The sequence below is a fragment of the Nelumbo nucifera genome, chromosome 6 (genome assembly GCF_055504915.1).
Source record: "Nelumbo nucifera cultivar China Antique chromosome 6, China Antique-T2T, whole genome shotgun sequence".
In the NCBI taxonomy this organism is placed as follows: domain Eukaryota; kingdom Viridiplantae; phylum Streptophyta; class Magnoliopsida; order Proteales; family Nelumbonaceae; genus Nelumbo; species Nelumbo nucifera.
In genome coordinates this window covers 22,082,823-22,106,245 of record NC_142654.1, presented here as the reverse complement: position 1 = coordinate 22,106,245, position 23,423 = coordinate 22,082,823, and the positions used below count along the sequence as shown (strand labels likewise).

Sequence of the window (23,423 nt, the reverse complement as noted above, 5' to 3'; positions counted from 1 at the left end):
GATTTGATTTCAAGTCTCCATTACGACCAACAGGAGACCTTACCAACCAGTTGGCTGGCTTGAACCAATTCAAACCTACTTATATACATAGAATACAAATTTTAAGTATATAAAAACATATACGTTATATAGGCATATACATTTAAATTTATTCAGATAGAGGTGGATCCACATTTGATCCAAATATAAACAGATCAAATTTAGATCTCTTAACCGGATTGGATTCGATTTTCGACAAGTGGGTACCATTTGCGGCCCTATCCCCACTGAAGACCACCAGGAAAGAGCTGAACAGGAAGGCCAAAGTGGGGAGGAAGTCACTAGAGACGAACCGACCATCCAGTGGAATACCAAACCTTGTGAATCTAACAAGTTGAATGTATGGAAGAGATGCCACCTGGCAAGAAAGGAGCAAGCAGTCACAAGCAATCACTGAAGGTTGTATATTAAAGCCGTGCCACCTGAAAATTTAGGTATGCTGTCGCTAAACAGTAAACATGACCCGTAGTAATATAATTATGGCTTGCATAAATGTTCTTTCACCAAATTAGTTTAAAAAAAAAATCCTTCAACCTAACAAGAACGAAGAACCAACCAAGAACAGTAGCGAGTTTCTGTTTTTGGATGACTTGGGCATGATATTGAAAAATTTACTGGAAAGAAAAGGTGAACACACCATTAAAATGTGTTTCTGGCTTCTGCCTAACTAATTTAAAATGCTCCCAGTTCCAAGACCCAACTAAGAATGCTAGCCAGTTTTTGTGTTTTTGGATGACTTAGGCATGATATTGATGCCAACCTTAGAAGCTTTTATTGGAAAGAAAAGATGAACACGTCATTCATCCTTGACTGGGGAGAGCAAGGGTTTATTAGAGAAAAAAGCCTCCAAGTTGCCTATGACCAGTTCTTGCAGGGCATCGAAGGACTCTGGTGTCAGCACAGCTCTATGTGGAGATAAAATAACATTATCCAATGCAAAAAGCTCCTTTGGCACATCGGGCTCCTTCTCAAAGACATCCAAACCAGCACCTCCTATCTCTCCTTGCACCAAACATCGAACCAGTTCCTTCTCATCAATAAGAGCCCCACGCCCGACATTAATGATAATTCCTTCCTTTCCCAATGCAGAAAGAACATCCTTGTTAACCATGTGAAAAGTTTCCTCAGTCAATGCACAAGAAAGGATAAGCACATCGCTGTCAGCTGCTAGATCATAGACATTTGAATAATAAGGAAATGAAACTGATGGCTTCTTCCTCCTTGAGTTGTAAGAGATACTGCAGCCAAAAGCCTCTAGTCTTTTTGCAATTTCAGAACCAATACTTCCCAGCCCAACAATCCCCACTCGCTTGCCTCCTAACTGCAACAATAACCACATCATTAATAAAGGAAGATCAGTTGGAGAACCAGTAAATGAATCTATACTTTGACATGTGGTTTAGAAGCATGCATGGATGGTAATGTAGTAGGAAATGGAACCTAAGATTGATAATACTCCATCGACTTTACATCTAGTTCACCAAAATTTGAATTTCCTCAGAATCTTCAGATCTACCTGCCAGTGTCCCAATGCAATTGTCAAATATCATCAACATGAACAACAAAGATATTGTACAGAATACATTAAACCGAGTTGAGCTTCTCACGAGCTATTCGAGCTCAGCTCGGCTCGGTTTAAACCGAGCTTTGAGCCGAGCCCGAGCCTGATATATAGGCTCATTTGTTAATCGAGCCGAGCTCGAGCCTAGTGAAGCTCGGCTCGTGAGGCTCGCGAGCCTAGTATAATAAATAAATATTTTTTTATTACATACATATACATATAAATATATATAATAAATAACTTTTATTTTATATAATAATATTTTTGTTTTTTATGTATAATAGTAAATAATTTTTATAATTCTTATTTTTTTGTATGTAAAATAAAAACAATTTTTATATGTATATTTTTTATTTTTTATATGTATAATAATAAATAATTTTTATAAATCTTAATTTTTTGTATGTAAAATAAAAAATATTTTTATAGTATGTTTTTTATTTTTTATTTTTAAATTGGCTTGCAGTCGAGCTCGAGCTTTGAACCGAGTCGAGCTCAAGCTCAAGTTTCTAGCTCGAATTGAGCTCGAGCTCGAGCCTAATATAGTTTCAGTGAGCCGAGCTCGAATAGCCAGGTATTCGGCTCGGCTCAGCTCGAATCCACCCCTACATTTATGCCTGATTCAGCTGTACATTTTTTCATGGATGCCAGTTCATCAACAGTATACAGGCTTGAACAGAGGGGAGTTACAAAGAAGCTAGCAGCAGATCCTGCTTACTTCTACTCCTAATGCAGCAGCTCTACTTCCCCCAGGAGGGAGTGTGAGTACTTGTTGCAGTTTGATGGCAACTTATGAAGGTCGCTTGTTCCTCCCTCAGCAGCTGGAATAGGGGACATTTTTAGGAATTCAAACGGGTACATATTGTGGGTATTTAGTGGCACAGTTCCAGCTGTAGATGCTTCAGAAGCAGAGACCTGCTCCCTCCTTGAAGGCTTAAGGACTGCTAAAAGGCTCAACTTGAGCCCTTTAGCTGTTGAAGGGGACTCAAGGATCACCATCAAGTGGGCTAAAGACTTGGATGAGGGGCCATGGACGATAGTTCATCGCCTGTCAGAAATTCATGAGCTGTCATCATTGCTGAACTGCTCTTTTAGATGGATACCCCGAGAATTTAATCAAACAGCTGAAGTTTTAGCAAAGTACGGCTTGGGAAGGGACTTTTTGTATAGTGCTGCCCCATTGCCTTGTTAACAGTTCCAGGCCTTTTTTGCATTTGTGGCCTCTTGTACATTCCTCCCCCTTTTTCTGAATACAAGTTACCATTTTCAAAAAGATGTAAACTAGTCCTCAAAATAGGTGTAAACTTAAAAATTAGAGAGAAAAAGGAGGAAGAAAAGTAAGAGCAGCAGTACAAGAGAAGAAGATGGAGAAAAGAGGAGGAAGAAGAAAAGGTTCGAATAATCCTTCCCTCCCTTTTCTAATCCTTTTTACTAAAAATTAATGTTAAAATAATTACAAGTATGCCCTTGAGTGGGCAGCCAGCTAGGCAGTAACATAAAGAGATCAAACAAAAAGAAATAACAGGCCCATTAGCTAACAGGAAAATAGAAAAAATATTACAAGAGAAAATACTAGGACCCATTCGGCCTAGTCTCTTTACACTCCCCCTCAAGCTGAGCATACATGTCAATCATGCCCAACTTGCTTATATAGTGTGTCATTTTCCCTCTCAGAACTCCCTTGGTCAAGATATCAGCCAATTGTTGTTCTAATGTGATGAATGGCAAATAAGCTTCTCCTGAGAAAACTCTTTCCCTTATAAAATGTCTATCAACCTCAATGTGCTTAGTTTTGTTATGTTGAACAGGATTATGTGCAATATTGATAGTTACTTGATTGTCACAGTAGAGCATCATTGGCTTCTCATAGTGAACCCCCAATTCTTCTAAAAGGGATCGTAGCCACAGTAATTCTAACACACCATGTGCCATTGCCCTGTATTTTGCTTCAGTTGAGGATCTAGCAACTACAGATTGTTTCTTACTCCTCCATGACACAATGTTCCCAGCGACCAGAGCACAATAACCCGAGGCGGATCTCCTATTATCAATACATCATGCACAATCAGCATCAGTGAAAGCTTCCAGCTTCATATGTCCATGTTTGGCAAATAGAATACATTTCCCTGGAGCACCTTTCAAGTAACACAAAACCCTTTCTACAGGAGCAAATCAAAAGTAACAGCTAGAGATAACAAAACCCGGACTAAGGTCATCTTAGCTACAGGAGCAAATGCCTCAAGATAGTCAATACCATACATTTGAGTGTAGCCTTCAATAACCAGCCTAGCCTTAAACCTCTCAATAGATTCATCAGAGTGATATTTAATGGTAAACACCCATTTACAACCCACCGGTTCCTTCCCTTCAAGCAAGTCAACAATATCCCAGGTATGGTTCTTATGCAAAGCATCCAGTTCAGCCATCATAGCATCCCTCCATTCAGGTTTAGATAAGGCTTCCGGTATGGACTTGGGTATCACATGGGAAGAAACAGAAGCAAGAAAAGAGTAGTAGGAATGAAATAGAAGGCTGTAAGACAGGTGTTTGGAGATACAATGGGCTATACACTTCCGCTTGCCCTTGCGGAGATCAATAGGAAGGTCAAGGTCTAGGAAAGATGTAGATGGGTCAGAAGAAGGCTGACCTGTTACCTCAGTAATGATGGGAGGAGCAAGAGGCTCTTCTGTAGGAGTGGAAACAACTTGCCCATGTCTGAATCTGTGCCTTTGGTACCACCTTTGGAGAATAGGATGAGGAGGAATTACAAGAGAATGAGGTGGAGGAGGAGGAACAAGAATATTCGAGGTAGGTCAAGTGGGAGAAGTGGACACCTCATGAGAGGACTTAAGAGGAATGGGAAGAGGAACAGTTGGAGACATAGCAAAGGGTTCTTCAGATTTCTCCCCCTCAGGAGAAATACTAAAGAAATGAATTAACTCAGCAAATGTGACATCCCGAGATACAAAGCGGGTGCCACTAACTGGATCAAAACAGCAATATCCCTTCTGTGTGGAGGCATATCCCAGAAAAACACATTTACGAGCCTTAGGTTCAAATTTGTGCCTTTGATGGCTGTGAACATGCACATAACAAGTGCATCCAAAAACACGGAGAGGAAGAGAAAACAGATCATCATCCGAGAAGAGAAGGCTAAAGGGGGTTTTGAAGTTAAGAACACGGGAGGGCATACGGTTGATCAAAAAGGTAGCACTAAGAACATCTCCCCAAAATTTTATAAGAACATGGGATGCAAACAGGAGGGATCTAGCAACTTCAACCACATGTCGATTCTTCCTTTCCGCCACTCCGTTCTGTTGTGGAGTGTAGGAACAAGAACTTTGATAAATAACCCCAAAAGTTTCAAGATAGGCGGAGAGGGTTTTCTCAAAATACTCCTTAGCATTATCAGAATGGAATATTTTGATCCGAGTGTTAAACTGGGTGAGGATGAGTTCATGAAATTTTTGCACAATAGCTGGTACTTCATCCCTGGATTTCATGAGATAAATTCAAGTGTAACGAAAGTAGTCATCAATAAAAAGGATAAAGTACCTGTAACCCCCTATAGTTGGCAAATGATATGGCCCCCACACATCAGAGTGAACAATATGAAAAGGAGAAAGAGATCTTTTATTGCTTACTGAATAAGAATGTCTATAATGCTTTTCCAGTTCACACGACTCACAATGAAGACTCGATAAAGACGCTCCCTTAAACATATCTGGAAACAAATGACTCAAAGCAGAAAAAGACAAATGACCAAACTGAAAGTGACATAACAAGACTTTGTCAATGGACTCTAACAAGACCGACTCTAAGGCAACTTCATGAGGTGGTCTAAAAGCTCTATCCGGTGTATCCAGCAAGTATATTCCATTCGCCTCATGGCCACTCCTAATCATCCTCTGAGATTGCAAGTCCTGAAAAACACAATGAGTGGGAAAAAAGGTAATGCTACAATTCATGGATTTAGTTAAGCTGCTAACAGATAAAAGGTTTGTATTAAGTTTAGGGACATGAAGGACAAAGGATAAATAAAGGGTGTCAGAGGTCTCTATATCCCCTTTACCAGAAATGGGAGCAAGAGACCCATCAGTAAGGGATATTTTCTTTTTACCAGAGAGAATGTGGTATGAGTAAAAGAGATTAGATAGGTTGGGCATATGGTCTGATGCACCGGAATCAATAATCCAAGGGATTTTATGATAACCTAAAACTGAAGCATGATTTGCAGAAGCACGAATACCTGAGTGAGCAAAAGCCGATGATGATGATGATGTGTTGCTGGAAGAGTGAGATGAAGAAATAGTAGCTTCCAAGTGATTTAGCAACCTCCCATAATTTTCAAAATCCGCCTTCATTGTTGCCAACTGCTTAATCGTTGATTTTTCTTCACTCTTCTTATTTCCTCCTTCAGGTACTGTAGCAACATTAGTTGTCTTAAGTTTTCCTGCCTGACTGCCCTTATTAGAACTGTTGTTATTATTAAACCTGTCAGGAAGAATCTCAGGATGAAGCTTCTAGCAAGTATCCTTTGTATGCCTCGGTTTCTTGCAATATTCACATATCTGATCCTTTTTCTCAGTAGGACCCTTTGGCTTTATTCCAACATGTGCAGAGTGTTCTATAGGTGGACTTTGTAACTAAACCCACCGCCTACTCTCCTCACTGCTTATCATAGCATATGCTTGGGAAAGAGTAACCTCATCTTTGGCCAAGATATTTTGCCTAATGATGTCAAACTCAGGGTTGAGTCCAATAAGAAATTCAAACACCATATTTCTCTCCACCAACTTCCTATGCATTTCAGCATCATTCTTACTCTCCCATACAACTGTCTTCATAACATCAATTTCTTGCCATAGGGATTTCAGTATAGAATAGTAGATTGCTACACTCTTCTCCCCCTATCTTAGGTTTTTCACGTCACTTTTCAACTTGTAGACTCTGGCTACATTCAACTTCTGTGAATATGTCTCAGTAACACTGTCCCATATCTCCTTGGCCGAAGACATCCAGAGATAATGCTAACTTATATGAGGTTGCATAGAGTTGACCAATCATACAATAACTGTATAGTTTTCCTACATCCATTCTCAAATTCAGGGTCTGTCTCTTCGGGTTTTACTTTACTACCTATGAGATACCCGAGTTTTCCTCTACTACAGACAAATTCTTATGGACTGTGCCCAAGCAAGATAATTTGTCCCATCTAGCTTGATTGTGGTCACACCAGTCAAAACGGAATCTACCAAGCCGAGGCCAGAAACCGGCACTTGCTTGAACTCACTTCCGTATGGCTCCATTAATCAAACGAAAATCAAAAAACCAGAAACTTGGTCTATATAAACTTACTTGAACTCAAACCAGAACCCAGATGCTTGAAAACTAGGGTTTTACTCCGTCCAACTGTTAGAGGGGGAAGAGAGAAGATGCAGCCGCTCCTACCAGAGCTTCCCAATCTCTTCCAAACCTGAACTGCCCTCTTTTAGGAGTCAAAAGACACCTCCCAAGCATAGAGCGCCACACCCAAAGCTTCACTTTTACCTGTACCTTCGAAAATCTCTAGTCAGCTAGGGTTTTGGGCAGCAACAGAACAACACCACTTCTTGGCAATATCCAGCCAGATCTAAACTCTCCAAACCCTCTGCCAACTAGGCTAGAGATCCTCTGAGCTATAGAGAACCTATCTCTCCATACACTCTCTTAATCGAAGGGTGTATGGGAAAAGAGGAAGAAGAAAAGAAGGAAGAAAGAAACCTGCTCTGATACCAAAATGTAAATCAGTCATCAAAATAGGTGTAAACTTAAAAATTAGAGAGAAAAAGGAGGAAGAAAAGTAAGAGCAGCAGTACAAGAGAAGAAGATGGAGAAAAGAGGAGTAAGAAGAAGAAAAGGTTCAAATAATCCTTCCCTCCCTTCTCTAATCCTTTTTACTAAAAATTAATGTTAAAATAATTATACGTATGCCCTTAAGTGGGCGGCCAGCTAGGCAGTAACATAAAGAGATCAAACAAAAAGAAATAACAAGCCCATTAAGTGAGGCCCATTAGCTAACAGGAAAATAGAAATAATATTACAAGAGAAGATACTAGGACCCATTCGGTCTAGTCTCTTTACACAAAAAAAAAAAAAGTTATGCCTAGTTCGAGTAATAATATGAATTTCATTTACAGCTACCTACAAGGGTCCACGACCTGCTAAAGCTCCACCAGCGTACAGATAAGCTGGAAGCATGCTAGAATACCAAGAAAATTTGTGGTTAAGATTGTTTCCTGAAGTCTGTTATATTTATACTTAAAAATCGAAATTTTAATATGATAGATCATATATGATTGTACACATTTCATTTTACAAGTAAATAACTAGACAAGTAAAACGGCCCATCCAATACTAGATTTATGATCTTCTTATTGTTAGCATAGCACTCAAACCAATTAACTTGATTAGATTTTCTATGTTTTGTTATTGTTCTTTTTATTTTATTCATTTATTTTTTTGAGAGAGAAAAGATAAGGTATTGGTCACATTCATTTACTGCAATTCTTTACAAACATCTATATGCATGTACAGTGAATCACTATACAAAAAGGTATATGCAGGTCATATCCAACCTGCACTGAGAAGCAAAAAGTCAAAATAGTTTTGATGGGGAATACTACACAACAAATCTGATACACTTTAACCACGAACTAGCCCCATTCACCCATCTAATCACCTCATCTGCTGAATGGCTGGAAGACTCAAAAATTTTAGCTTTTTCAATGCATCTTCCAAGTTTTTTCCCATGAAAGTTGTAATGCTTAGTTCTATTCTTTCTAAATTTTCCATCCATGCATCTCTTATTTCTTTTTTATCATTTTGTTTAAATAATGTCTTGCCTGAGCTAAGTCTGCACCTCGCTTTGCATGCAGCAAGAAGCCCTATTGCCTTGGCCATTCTTTTTCTTTAACCACACTGGATGAAATATCAACTTACAACTTTTCCTTCGTTTACATACACTCACTCTTAAAATATCCGAGGCCAGGAACTCTCCCTTTCCCTTCTTATTTTCTGTCAAACCAAACATAGCCTAAATCTAAATCCCTTCCAAGTATCTCTCCTACAAATTAGGAGAAAAACTTCTCATTTCCCTTCTCTTAAGCTATCAGTTATCAATTAGGTAAAGACCTAGCCCCATGTCTCTCCATATCCTTTCCAAAAGGAAATTGAAGCATCCAATTGAATCCTTCTAAGTCATTCACCAATGCTTTCCCAAATTTTACTCCCATTTGCATTATTCTTTTCCCTTCTGTGATATCTGTCTCTAATTTTTTTTATCCTTCTCTTTTGTTGTAATAGATAAATGCTTTCATGTAGTTCTTGCAAGCCAGAACAGAGATTTAAACAGCCCATGTCATTCTGATCTTCACCATAGTAGCTCATTTTTTCCCTCCCTTTCTAAATATGAGGTATATCTAGTACCAGCCCATGCATTGCACCGGTATTTGATAGTAGCATAGCTAAAATTTGGTTGTTCTTGTGACAACTTACCCACTGTAATGATCTGTTTGGTTTAGCTCCACATAATTTATTGAAGGAAGACTTTGTAAAAAAAATGTTACTCAAGGTAGTGCTTTCAATTGGCCATTGACCCAGCCGGTCAGACCTGTGACCTGGTCAAAATCCCAGTCAAGTCAACCTCTAACTTGCTATGTTACAAAAACCCATTGACTGGATAGTTCAACTGTTGACCATCCGACTCATTCAGTAGGTTACCAGTTTTTTTTCTTTTTTGTGGGTAAATTACAAAGACCCCCCCTGTACTATGACCGTGAGACAAAGACCCCCTTCCGTTAGCTTTCCGTTGAAATCCGCCGTTAAAGTATTTGTTAATCCCCATACTACCCTTGTAATAACTATTAAATTGGAGAAAAATACTGTTCATCTTCCCTAACCTTAGGATACATGAACAGCAGCGGTGGTAGCTGTTGCAGCGGTGACGAACTTCTGTTGAAGTCCTCCCACTCTCTCTCTCCCTCTCTCTTTCTCTCTCCCCTGATCTCTCTTCTTCCCCTTCCCCTTTCTCTCCTCCTCTTTCTTCTTTCCGATTTTCTCTGTTTTCCGTTCCTTGCAGATGAAGAACAGACAGCTTACAATTTGATTATTGACTAATTGCCTAGACCACCCTACTATATATGTATTCTGCTTGCTTTTCCTTGTTTTGGATTTCAGGGTCCGGACATGGCAGCCATATTGAAAAGGCTTTCACATTCCAGAAACCAGTACCCCTGAAACCTGGGACCAACCACATACAATTGTTAGAAATGACAGTCGGATTCCCGGTAATATACATATTCTGCAATGTTCAATTTCCTTTCTTTCTTATCTTAAACAAGGAACTTAAGTAAGGATCTCTCTCTCTCTCTGAATGAAGGATAGTGGAGCCTACTTGAACATTAGGCTTGCTTGTGTTCATCGTGTAGCTGTCCCAAGGTTTGAACACCGGAACACTTGATCTATCGGCCAATGGATGGGGACATCAGGTAATCATGCATCAACTTTCTAAGCTTAAACTGCACCGTATATCTCAGTCCATGAGCAGCAGTTACCCAATGGATTAAGCTTGGCGCATGCCACATGTTGGAGTGGATGGAGAAAAAAAACCAAATCTTTACTCCGGAGGGAACAGAGAAGGTATCGTGGAAAGAGGCCAAGCGGGGTGGACATGCTCTTACATGGTACAAGGTATCATTGCGGGAAACCACTACTACTGGAATCTGATCAGTGATCAGACCGAATTTGGTGTGGTGTTTTTGCTTTTTCTTTTATTACAACTTATATCTAGCTACGAATGGTAATAGATAAGATGAAAATTTCTCATTGCAGACTTACTTCGACGCTCCCGAAGGAAACAACCCAGTCGCTCTCAATCTAACAAGTAACAAGTATGGGCAAGGGAATGGTCTGGGTTAATGGCAAAAGCATTGGTCATTACTCGGTAGACTATAAGTCTCCTTTGGGAAGCCCACTCAGTCCGAGTATGTTTCCCATGATAGCAGCATCGTCGGCGACAGCTATAGAGCCGAGATTGAAGACGGAGAAGAGAAGAAAGGGAAGATGAGAAATGGGCTTCCTCCATCCTTTCATTTCGGAGAGTTGGGAAAGAGAAAGAATGAGAGGGAACGGTGAGGGAGGGGAAAAGAAGAGAAGTGAAAACAATAGGTTAAATAGGTTTTAAGAGAAAAAGGGCAAAAAAAGAAAATAGAAAAAGTTTAGTGGGGTATTTTGGTAATTTAATGCATTCCGTCATCTGACTTAACGGTTGTTGAGTTGGGCCTAATTGTTTTTTATTCTTATTTTAAGCTATTTAGTTAGGAAGTTGTTGGGCTTTAGGCCCATTAGTTTATGTTTTTAAGTTGTGACTGTTCAGCTACATTAGTAGCCGGCATCCTTGTAATATCTCATCCTTTAAGTTAAGTATAAATATAATGAGGGGTTGGCGGCTAGGGTTAATTCAAGAATCCTGGTTGACTTCCTATTATTTTCTCCCTCTCTTTTCTTCTCTACTACTGAAATCTTTATCTTCCTCCCCTTTTCCTTTCATAAGAAATTCAACTAAATCTACAATCAATGATTTCTACTTGGTATCAGAGCAGGCCGAAAGTTCATTGAGTTGTTTCCTCATGCAGCCCTAGATTGGCCGACTGCATGGTGATTTAAGAGGCTGATCGAAGCTCTCAGGTAATCCCAGTTTCTGGATTTTTTGGTGGATCTGTGTGCCCTGTAGCTGGTCTAGGGTTTCTCATCAAAATCAGGAAAAACTAGAGAAAGGGGAAGAGTCTTGTTTCTGTTGGACTCTTCAATCTTGACCTAGGAAGTGGTGCCCTAATTTTTTAGGGTTCCTTGGAGTTTTCTATAAGAGGCGGTTCAAGTCCTGCCTGATTTGGAGGCTTCTAGAGAGAGCGGCTGCCTCTTCTCTCTCTTCTCTCATCCCACAGAAAAGGAACCTTTTGTGGGAAGACAGTCTAGGACACCAGAAAGGTGTTGTTGGTTCCAGAAGTGTTTCGTTTGATCTTGTTACAAATTTCAGTTATTTTCTTTACATTTTTTTAGAAGCATGGAGGGTCACAGAGTTGAAAATAAGCCCGGGAGTGAAATGGGACCAGTGGGAGGAGGTGCTAGAGACCTTTTCGGGACTGGGACCATTACTACAGTTAGGTTGGATGGTGCAAATTATTTAGAATGGTCACAATCTGCAAAGATGGCCATTGGTGCTCGTGGGAAATTAGGGTATATCACTGGTGAGGAAGTGAAACCCGAAACTAGCAACTTCTGGTGGGTACAGGAGAATTATATGGTGATGACTTTGTTGTGTAATTCCATGTTGCCCCATATAGGTAAAAATTTTTTATGGGCAAATACAATTAAGGAAATATGGGATGGGGTTGCAGAAACCTATTCACAGAGGGAGAATGTTGCTAGGGCTTATCAGTTGAGAAATCAGATTATTTCTACAAGGCAGGGAGATAGACCTATTGCAACCTATTTTTCGGCCCTTAAAACCCTATGGTAGGAGATTGACCATTTAGAGACATTTGCTTGGGAAACCACTAAGGATGCAGCTACCTATCAGAAACATCTAGAGAAGTATAGGGTGTTTGAATTTCTTGCTGGCCTTAATCTTGAGTATGATATTGCAAGACAACATCTTTCCAGGGACAGTGTTACCCTCTCCCAGGCATATGCCTTCGTGTCAGGGGAGGAGAGAAGGAGAGATGTAATGCTGAAAAATCATGTCTCTGATCAGTCTGCCAGGGTGAGTACTGTGAAACCTAAACAAAGTGGAGATTGGGGTGGCAATGAAATCAAGAAGGAAGATAAAAGAGATTTGATCTGTGACTACTGTAAGAAGCCTAAACACACAAGAGATACTTGCTGGAAGCTTCACCCACATCTTGTGCCGAATAGACTGAAAAATAAGAAGGGAAATGCACACATGGCAATTACTAGTGACATTCCGGCCCCTCCTACTACAGCTGCTCTGGAGTCTGTTGCAGTTGCTGCAGTAAGGGCCAAACTTGAGAGGTATGGGCAACTTTTGAACCAGCAGGATACAGCCAGTTCCAGTTCAGCAACAAGCGGACAAGGTACCGGTGGCACTGGTGGAGTCCACTCTACTGCCTTTGCTCACACAGGTAGTTCACACGTCACTGCAAATTATGTTTCTACTTCAGGTAAGGAGGGACCTCATTGGATTATAGATTCTGGAGCCTTAGAGCACATGACCCATAGCTCTACTATTTTTTTTCTTATCAGCTCTGTTTTGGCAGAGATAGGGTCTCCACAGCTGATGGATCCCATGTTCCTATTGCTGGGAAGGGATCTGTCAAGATTAGTGATTCTATTTCTCTACCCTCAGTCCTTCATGTTCCAAGATTAAGCACTAATTTGTTATCTGTTAGTAGTTTGATTAAGAACCTAAACTGCTCAGTAATTTTTTCTCCTGATCATTGTATTTTGCAAGATCTGGATTCAAAGAGGACGATTGGGAGTGGTCGTGAAATGAATGGGATCTACCTCCTGGATGTTCTTCCTCCTCATCAAAGTCATCATATCAGCAGGGATAGTGAGTCAGGGTCTGTGGATCAAATTATGCTTTGGCATAATCGTTTGGGCCATTTACCTTTTTCTTCTTTGAGCCTTTTGTTTCCAAAACTTTTTTGAGTCTATTAGTTTGTCAAGTCTGGAGTGTGAAGGTTGTCAACTTGGAAAGCATTGTAGACATTCATTTAAACCTAGTAATAAAAGGTGTTTTTCTTTTGATGTTATTTATTCGGATGTGTGGGGACCTTACCATGTTCCTTCTATGGGAGGCTATCGATATTTTCTCTTATTTGTGGATGATTTCTCATGATACTCTTGGATTTACCTGATGAGATCCTACGATGAAGTACCATCCTTGGTGAGGCAATTTCATCAGATGGTGTTAACACAGTTTGGAACAAGAATAAAGGTGTTCAGATCAGACAATGCTAGGGAATATTTTGAAAAACACCTTGCTTCATATCTATTAGAATATGGTGTTGTCCATCAGAGCAATTGTCCCTACAGTCCACAGCAGAATGGTGTTGCAGAAAGGAAGAACAGACACATTGTTGAGATTGCAAGAAGCATGATGAGTACATCTACAGTTCCAGTTCGATTTTGGGGTGATGCAGTTTTCACAACAGTATATCTGATTAACAGGGTGCCCTCTCGTATACTTGGATTCAACACCCCATTCAGTCTCCTTTTTCTTGAGGGGGAGATGTTTCATATTCCTCTCAGGGTGTTTGGGTGTGTCTGCTTTGCACATGTCCTTGGTCCTCAGCGCTCAAAGCTTGATCCCAAGGCAAAGAAGTGTGTCTTCCTTGGATATGCAAAAAACCAGAAAGAGTACTACTGTTATGATCCAGTCTCTGAGAATCGGTATGTTACCATGGATGTCACTTTTTTTGAATCCGCATACTTCTTTTCAAAGAATCCTTCTCAGGGGGAGTGCTTTGGGGAAGTGAGTCAGCAATCTATTCCTCTCCTAGTTCCAATCCCTGTGTCTACTCCTGTGCTTGACCATCCTGTGTCTACTCCTGTGCTTGACCATCCTGTGTCACCTACCTTATCACCTCCTTTGCGTCCTGCTTCTCAGCATTACTTACAACAGAGACTTCACAAGGAGGTTGATTCCACTGCAACAGAACTCACATCACTTATTGTCGATTCCTTGGAGACTCCAGATTCGGCTGACATGGATTCAGGTATTCCTCTTGGTCCCGCTACTGTTTCAGTTCCCATTTATTCTACTAACCCTATTACAGATAACCTTGATCTTCCTATTGCTCTCAGAAAAGGGAAGAGAAAGTGTACTACTCATTGTATTTCACAGTACTTATCCTATAGTGGACTTTCTCCTTCCTACCGTGTTTTTCTTTCCTCCCTTGACTCAGTGTCTATACCCAAGGGTGTTAGTGAGGCTCTCTCCAAACCTGAGTGGAAGACAGCTATGTAGGAAGAGATGGCAGCTTTGATTAAGAATCAAACATGGGACATTGTGGATCTACTAGAAGGCAAGGAGACAGTTGGATGCAGATGGGTTTATATGGTAAAATATAAGGTAGATGGAAGTATAGAAAGGTATAAGGCAAGACTTGTTGCAAAAGGGTACATACAGACCTATGGATTACTTAGAGACCTTTGCACCGGTTGCAAAGATGACCTCTGTTTGGATACTTTTTTCTCTTGCTGCTTCATACTCTTGGCCCTTGTTTCAACTTGATGTGAAGAATGCTTTCCTAAATGGGGATCTGCAAGAGGAAGTGTATATGAATCTTCCTGTTGGCTTTTATAGTGATACTGAAAAGGGAAAGGTATGCAGGCTTAAGAAGTCACTTTATGGCTTGAAATAATCTCCCAGAGCATGGTTTGACAGATTCAGAAAGGCCTTGATTGCTTTTGGATACACTCAGACTCAATCCGATCATACCTTGTTTGTGAAGAAAAGGGGATCTTTGGTGTCAGTCCTAATTGTTTATGTGGATGATATTGTTGTCACGGGGAATGACCTAAGTGAGATTGATTGTCTGAAAAGGAATCTACATAAAGAATTTGAAATTAAGGATCTTGGAGAACTGAGATACTTCCTAGGCATTGAAGCTGCAAGATCAAAACATGAAATTTTTATCTCTCAAAGGAAATATGTCTTGTATCTTCTTCGAGAGACAGGGAAGCTTGGAACGAAGGCAATCAGTACCCCTATTGATCAGAACCATAGAATCAATGCATCAGAAGGTGAACCAGTAAAGGACATTGGGAGATATCAGAGACTTGTGGGTCGGCTACTATACTTGTGTATGACAAGACCAGGCATTTCCTATACAATAAGTGTGGTAAGTTTATACATTCATGCTCCACAAGTCCAGCATTGGGAAGCAGTTGACAGGATTCTTGCTTATCTGAAGGGACACTCGGGCAGAGGCATATTGTTTATTGATCATAGACAGTTGAAACTAGAGGCTTATACAGATGCAGATTGGGCAGGATGCCTTGATGACAGGAGATCAACTTCAGGAGTGTCGGGGGTAACCTTGTCTCGTGGAAGAGTAGGAAACAAACAGTGGTGGCAAGATCAAGTATTGAAGCTGAATATAGGGCCATGGCACATGGAGTTTCAGAACTTCTCTGGATCCGTTCCCTATTAGAAGAAATTGGCATACAGACAGAAGAACCTATGATGTTATACTGTGATAACCAGGCAGCAATTAACATTGCCCATAACCCAATCCAACATGACCGAACTAAACACATTGAAGTGGATAGACATTTTACCAGAGAAAGAGTAACTTCTGGAGAAGTTTGTCTTCCATACATTGCTTCTGATTTGCAGCTCGCGGATGTTCTCACAAAAGGTGTTGCAAAGAACAAGTTGTGATGACCAGGCAGCAATTAGTTTTTTTTTAATTTTTTTAGTGTTGATGACATCATGGGTAGTCCTGTAGCCCACTGGGCTTGGCACACTACTTTGGGTTCGGGTCCATTCAAATATTGGCAAAACCTGAACCCGAGCCTGGCCCATGAACAGGTCTAATCATGGGTTGATCTGTTGACCTGGGTGGCTGAACCACTGACCCACAAGGGAAACAGCTCAACCACTGGATCAGGTTTCCAAACACTACTTAAGAGGTTGTCTGAAATAGGCAGTACCGCAGGGTTAGGAAGAACATGTGAGAATGCATATAATCCACAGATTTAAAAGCTAAGAAACATAAGGTTGAAAGAACTATTGAGTGAGGTAACAACGATACCTTTTCTGTAGGGGCCATATTAATGCAGCCTAGTAGTAAGAACCATCATACTTCAATGTTGAATCAAATAAAACATGAAATCAGTTTGTATGAACAGTAAAAATAGTTCGTGGGTTAAAACTAAAAAGACTTAACAGTAATTCCAATCCAAGTCAAGCTTGTAAAGCAAGTTTCACTCTCCTTTTGACATCTAATTACTAGGAGCGCAACTTGGGTTGGGTTGAAGATTGGGTTAGGGTTGAAAAATATGAACCCAACTTAACTTTGTGGGTTGGACTAGGGTTGAGGTCTTGGGAAACCCAATTCTACATGCCTTCATATGTATGTATCAGTAATTTTGAAGCAAAGATTTATTACTGTGACGTAAGTATACTAATAAAAAACCATAAGTTTGTCTCGGTACATATATTATTTCTAATGCTACTTAACCATAACTGACTAATACTAAAGTCTAAAAGTAAGAACAGTTTTATTTATTTATTTATTTTTCTAAAAACTAGAAAGTGAAGAAATTGGCCAACCCAACATCATCAGGTTGGTTTACAGTTAAGATTAGGGTTGTTGACCTCAACCTAACCTAACCTAGCCTCATAGTTTTCAAGGCGCCAAGGCAAGGCTAGGCGACAGGGGGGCGCCTTGTCGCCTAGTCACCTAGGTGATGGATTTTTTTAAGTAAAAACATGTATTCTAGGGTAGTTCCCTAGGTTCCATAATCATATTTCCTTAATAAATATTCATAATTTTCATAAGAAAAGTATAAACTTCATGTTAAAGTATAGAAAATCAGCATATTTCAACATATTCATGAGAAGAGAAAGAAGAAAGAAAAGAAAATTCAAAAAATATAGGGGCTAAACCCCTATTTCTGTTATAGGAATTAGGAAAAGAAGAAAAGAAAAGGTGGAAGAAGAAGAAGAAGAAATTAGTATATAAACACACAAAACTAATAAAGAAAAGGAAGAAAATGTGTTGCTTGGACAACATTTTATGTTCTTCCTTACTTATTGGTTCAGATTTTGAAGTCTTTGAGGGTTCAATACAGCATTTAGCAATGTTTGTGTTGATTAAACCCTAACAAATAAGAAAATAATAAAAAGAAATTAGGATATAAACACACAAAATGAATGTTTTAGTTTAAAAATGTCTATTTTATAAATATAACCTCAAAAAATTAAGAATATAAAAGTTTTTTATAACACGCTGTAGAAAACTGCTTGGCGATTAGGCAAGGCGAACCTCCAAGGGCACCTTGTCACCTTGACAACTATGCCTGGCCTGAGTTGCACCCTTACTAATTACAGCTAAACTTTAAAACAGAACAAATAACTATAGAGGATCAACTGACTGCAAAAATGTTAAAATAATTCATAATATGCCTAAGGTATTTAGCTAAAGTAGAAAAATAGCAACAAATCAACACACGCTTGACAACTTATAGAACTAATAAACTAAAAGAGGTAAAAATGGAACTCCCTATTCATTCCTAAACACCTAAAGTTCTTCTAAAAGACAACTTGTAAGTTCCAAAAAACAAGTACTATAGTAGCCACATTTTCTTCCTGCATTAATTTTCTGTTTGCATCCACAAGTACCCAAATGCTAAAGTATTGGTAGGAAGCCCATTGATACCAACTGGGAAAAAGCAGACCATTTATACATGATTTAAGAAGGTTTTGAAAAAAAAAAAAAAAAAACTAAGTAAACAATAGAAATTCATGGCAGTTTTTTCTCTAATATTTTGATCAGTAACAAGATCAAAGATGCATAAACAATTCTAATATCAAGAAAATATACATGGAAAGATCATGTGCTACCTAGCTAGATGACAGGCCACCCCTCCCCCAACCAAATAGCCAATGCACCCAAAACAACTAACCTGGGAAAGGCTGAACCTCATTCTAAGCCACTTTCTTTTCCCCTCCCCTAGCCAAGCTGTCAGCAAGCTTATTGACCAACCTTTAGATCCAGGAGAACAACAAAAGGGCCCTTGCCTCCATCTTTCAAGTTTCATCCACCCATTGACAACCTGAGAATCCCTACACTCCCAATGTTCACCCAAGTAAAACCTGAGCATATCAGATGTAACTGATAGCAGGATTATGTATTTATAGAAACGGATTTATTTTGTGTTTAAAATAGTACTTCGTTTATAAATAAAGAACTTGGGTTTGGAGTAGTCAGCAAGCTGAGATGCAGGATAGGGAATAATTCTCCTTTCTATGTGCAGCTGATAGGCAGGCCTATATAAGCTTGACTGTCGCATATAATAAGAAAATCTTGAGCATAAACTGTATAATTCAGATACTTTAAGCTAGGATTCAATTTCATATTCCAAGAGTAGAAAACACAAGTAGGGTCAATGAGAAAGAAGATTAGAAAAAGAATAGAGATAACACAAGAATTAAGGTTTAAGAGAGAGAAAGATCTGGAGGGCAATGAACCAATCTTTCAGAAACACAAATCTATTCAATCTATTTCTTCACTAACTCAAAGAACAACATAACAATTATAGTATGAGATGATAGAGGTCAGTAATACTGTCACTGTCATTTTGAATTTACCCCTGCACCTAAGAAGATTGAAGAAAAACACCATGAATTGGCTCAACACCAGAGCCAACTTAAAATACAAAATAAAATCTAAAGTAGTGACAATACTCATGGCAAGACCAAATAGACTTGTAAAAGTAACTAAAATACCTCTAGCTCCAAAAAACTTAAAATGATAAAAGAATATACAATCTTCTAGCTTGTGGTCAATCATGCAGCCAATGGTTTTATCTGACTAGGAATTTGCAAATGAGACTATCCATGGAATCCTTAACTCTTTTACATGGTGTAAATGGTCTTTGTTTTGTTTCTCAAATTGGATGACTTCTCCATGTACAGACTTTGAATCCCCACTAAGTTTCTGGTAACTCCAACAATTAGAATTGTACCAGTAGGTGAACTACATAAGGCCATGAGGCTACAGTAAAACCTTGCTGCACCTGTAGATTAAGGCTTGGACAAAAATAAGAACTTTTTTCTAGGAAAATGGGACTATACAATGATGGCTAGTATTTATCATTACAGACTGTTTACTAAAGGAAGACAAACAAAAAGAAAGATAAACCAGGAGTGTGATGTAAAAGTATCTAGACCTAAGAGAAGAAAAGATGCATATTAAGAGCAAAACAAATAATATGAAATAATGGTAAAAACATAACAATAAATAAATTTTAGGCAATGACAAACATTGGAACATCTTCTAGCATGAGTCTTCAACAAGGCTAGGTCTATGGAAAGCAAAATTGCTAACCCAGGTGGGCAGGACCACCATGATAAAGTCCACACTCCAAGCCATGCCTACATACATCATGTTCATACCATAGCATGGAATTTTCTGTGTAAACCAAAAAGTATGGGTGGCCTAGGTTTCAGAAGGATGAAAGAGTTCAACCAAGCTCTGTTTTCCAAGCAAATTTGGAGGTTGTTTACTGGAGAACATGGCTTATGGAGGAAAGCAATAAAAGAAATCTCTGTTCTCCTTAAAAAAAAAAAGATAGGAAGACTCTAAATGGTGGAAACAATTATTATCTTTGTGGGACAAAATAAAAGCAAACACCATTTGGCAAATAAGAGATGGCTCTTCAATATATATATCTGATCCATGGGTTCCGTCTCTCCCTAATGGAACTCCTGAAGTTCAAATAGAAGCTCAGAGCCAGAACATTAGCATGACTGTGAATGACCTCATTTCTGATTTTGGTACATGGGAGGCACAGAAAATTGAATCCTTATTTACAGAAAACTGCAGACTGTACATTCTGCAAACATTGATTTCACATCATCTCTCAACGGACAAGCTCCTATGGAAATCTTAGAAATCTGGGGAGTATGATGTAAAGTCAGGGTACAGATTCTTCGGGTACACGAGCATCATCTTCTGGACATCAAAGAAATTGGAGTCTCATATGAAAATGCAAAGTCCCTATGAGATTTCAAATCTTTATGTGGAAAACTTGGTGGAATGGCATTAAGACTAAGGACAGACTACACTTCTTAAATGATGAAGAGAATAAATGCTCTCTGTGTCTTATGAATATGGAGACATGGTAACATGTTTTCTTTGAATGTGCTTATTCTCGTGCTATTTGGATCTCAGCTTCTTTGGGCATAAATCCAGATAGAGTTAAGAATAAAGCTCTTCATGAAATTATATTGGAGTGGATTGAATCTAAGCTGAATGTTTTAAATAAGGATGAAAAGCAGCTTTTTTGTGGCTAAGTTTTTTATCCTTTTTAGACTGATATGGGATATAAGGAATTCAGCTCTGCATAACAAGTCTGTACTGAACCCACTTCAGCTGCTAGAAGCTATGCACCACTTCTTACCTTTGAACATAACTGTTCAAGACTCTCACCCAAGCTTTATGCACTCACATATAAATGCTTCAACAAAATATAAATTGCTCATTGATGGTTCATTCATATCCACATCTGTATTAGCAGGAACAGGAGCTGCAATCTTCTCAGCAAATGATGGTATCATGGTACAATATTCACAGGAAGTAACAGAGTTGCAGCAACAAACCCCCTCCAAGCGGAATGGTGAGCTCTCCTCCACAGCATACAATATGCTCACCGACTGAGACTAAAGTCTCTCTATATTTTCTGACTCAGAAAGCTTAGTCAACAATTTCTACAAGAATGATGAAGATGACTGGCTTATCCAGCCTACGAAGCAGCAAGCTTTACAGCTACTAGTATGTGTAAACCATGTAAATAGATATATGAATAGGGTTGCATGAACTGGCCTACAATGCATGTAAATATAGTATGGTTGTAGAAAACCCGTGAAACCCAAGACCCTTTTGTACTGATATTTCTTGATCAATGATAGCTTTCTGAGTTTTCTTTTGGAAAAAAAAAAAAAAACAAGGCACTATTGCCACTTTGTGGCTCCACTATTGTTGGTCTCCTGAGTATATTCTATTGGAAACAATTTAAGGAAGACAACAGAAATAGAAAAAAAAATACAAACAGAAAAACTTCCTTATTCGAAAGATGAAAGAAAAGGAGTCGTCGAGGATCCGACCTTGAAACCAAGAGGGTAGTCACCGTTGAGGGGCCAGAGTCCTCGTCGGACGTAACGGTCGGTAGAAGAGACCCGTCTTAATAAATCGAGAAAGAAACCAACGGCAAGATCGGCAACGTCCTCGGAGAAGGCGGTGCCGGCATTAGTGACAGAAATTCCCCTCCGGCGGCATTCAGCCAGGTCGATGTGGTCGACGCCGGCGCTGGTGCCAACGATACACTGCAAAGAAGGGAGAGACCGGATGGTCTCAGAGTCAACAGGGAAGATGCCCACAGAGAGCAAGGCTCTTACGGACTGAGCGTGGGTGGTCAAGAATTCGTGGGTCGACATAGACTTGGCTTCCCATGGCATAAGAAACCGAAACTTCTTCAATAATTCACCCTTTGTTAAAAATAATAGTGGGTGAAGAAGCAGCACAACTGGCAGTTCTTCTTCTTTCTGTTGCTCTGTTCCCATTTTTTCAACAGCTGAAGAAGCCATTGGTCATGATTCCCATTTCCCAACTCGTCTTTCGTTTTATATTTGTTGATCCTCTGTTCGACTGAGACGGACGTCACCAAGGAAAAAAATTCCTCTTTTATCCTTTTCTTTTATTCTTTTATTGTTCAATCTAACAAACGATAATTCAGACGGACCAGACCAGTCTCCACCTGCCCACCATACTAAACAACCTAAATTCATGATCCATCCAAACCTGACGGTCTTAGCCGCCACCACCCACCAATTATCAGATAGTTGGAACTTGGAATCACGTGCCTTATTGCCTGCGGGACCAGACGCTAATTAGCCTAATACCAGTCTTACGGTAGAAATGGAGATGATTAGAACTTCAGTTGGGACTGCAGACTGTAAAATCAATCTGGGAGTGGGAGTTGATCCCATCTGATCTGAAACTGGTGAATCAGCCCCAGTGGAATGATTGAATTAATATATATTTTCACCAAATTGCATAGAAACGGTAGACATCAAACCAAGAAGATAGCGAGAAAAGAGAAGGAAGGAGAAGACGGACCGACCTTGTGACCGAGACGAAAGTCTCCCTGGACAGGCCAAAGCCCCCGACGGACATAGCTATCGGCAGCCGAGATCCTTCTAAGGACATCGAGCAACAGCCCAACAGCATAATCGGCGACGTCCACCGAGAAGGCGTTCCCGGCGTTGGCGACGGCTATACCCCTTCGACGGCACTCCCCCAAGTCGATGTGCTCCACGCCTGCACTGGTGGTGATGATGCACTGGAGAGAGGGAAGGCAGCGAAGCATATCGGAGGTGACGGGGGTGAATCCTGCACAGAGGAGGACCCTAGCCGATTGAGCGTGGGTGGACAAGAAGAGGTGAGCGGGCTCGGAAGACTCGAATACATTGAGAGGTTGGAACTGCTTAGAAAATCTTTCCTTGTGAGAAGGGAAGTAAGGGAAAGGGCGGAGCATCACAACTTGATGTAGGTGCTGCCGCACCTCTGCGTCTTCAGCCATGCGTCTGGTCTTTTAGCTACTTGAAATCTGAAGAATTCAACAAGTAAACAGCACAGCACAGCAGGAAGCGAACAACAAACAGGGAAATTTCAATCTTGCCTTGTGGGTTGCATTACCCCTCTCAATTGAATTGCAAAAAAGTGAGAGAACAGTAAAATCAAAACTCAGGGTCAGGGGCCACCATTTCTAATTTGAGAGCGGAAAAGGTGGTTGACAAGTCAACAACAAGACAACTACCTCGGCTCGAATACCGAAGAGAACAAAAAGCCAACCACCTCTGCCCCACCAGTCCACCACAACTCTTTTAATGGCAATGCAGCATAGCCGATGACGGAAGCAAGACAGGGAACCAGTTCGATGGTGTTTTGGTAAAAAGGAATCTACCCAGTTCTAAGGTCATTTTGCTGAAAGTAAGCAAATGGATAGGTTTTACCTGTAATCAAAAGGA

At 39.9% G+C, this 23,423-nt stretch overlaps 1 protein-coding gene across 3 annotated transcripts; it reads right to left on the bottom strand.

Annotated features, from left to right (window-relative positions):
* Positions 1-259: 259 nt before the first annotated feature.
* On the bottom strand, positions 260-23,164 carry LOC104608357 (glyoxylate/hydroxypyruvate reductase HPR3). 3 transcript variants are annotated; one of them, XM_088889615.1, is made up of 3 exons: positions 21,501-22,143; positions 800-1,360; positions 260-397 (listed from the first exon to the last, which is right to left on the bottom strand). In XM_088889615.1, the coding sequence occupies exons 1-2, from the start codon at positions 21,978-21,980 to the stop codon at positions 836-838; spliced, it is 1,005 nt and encodes a 334-aa protein (XP_088745741.1). In that variant the 5' UTR covers positions 21,981-22,143; the 3' UTR covers positions 260-397; positions 800-835. The 3 variants fall into 3 exon arrangements, with proteins under 3 accessions (XP_088745741.1, XP_019055159.1, XP_019055160.1); XM_019199614.2 differs by lacking the exon at positions 260-397 and adding an exon at positions 22,517-23,164 and having other exon boundaries at positions 486-1,360; positions 21,501-21,719; XM_019199615.2 differs by lacking the exons at positions 260-397; positions 21,501-22,143 and adding an exon at positions 22,517-23,163 and having other exon boundaries at positions 486-1,360.
* Positions 23,165-23,423: the final 259 nt, after the last annotated feature.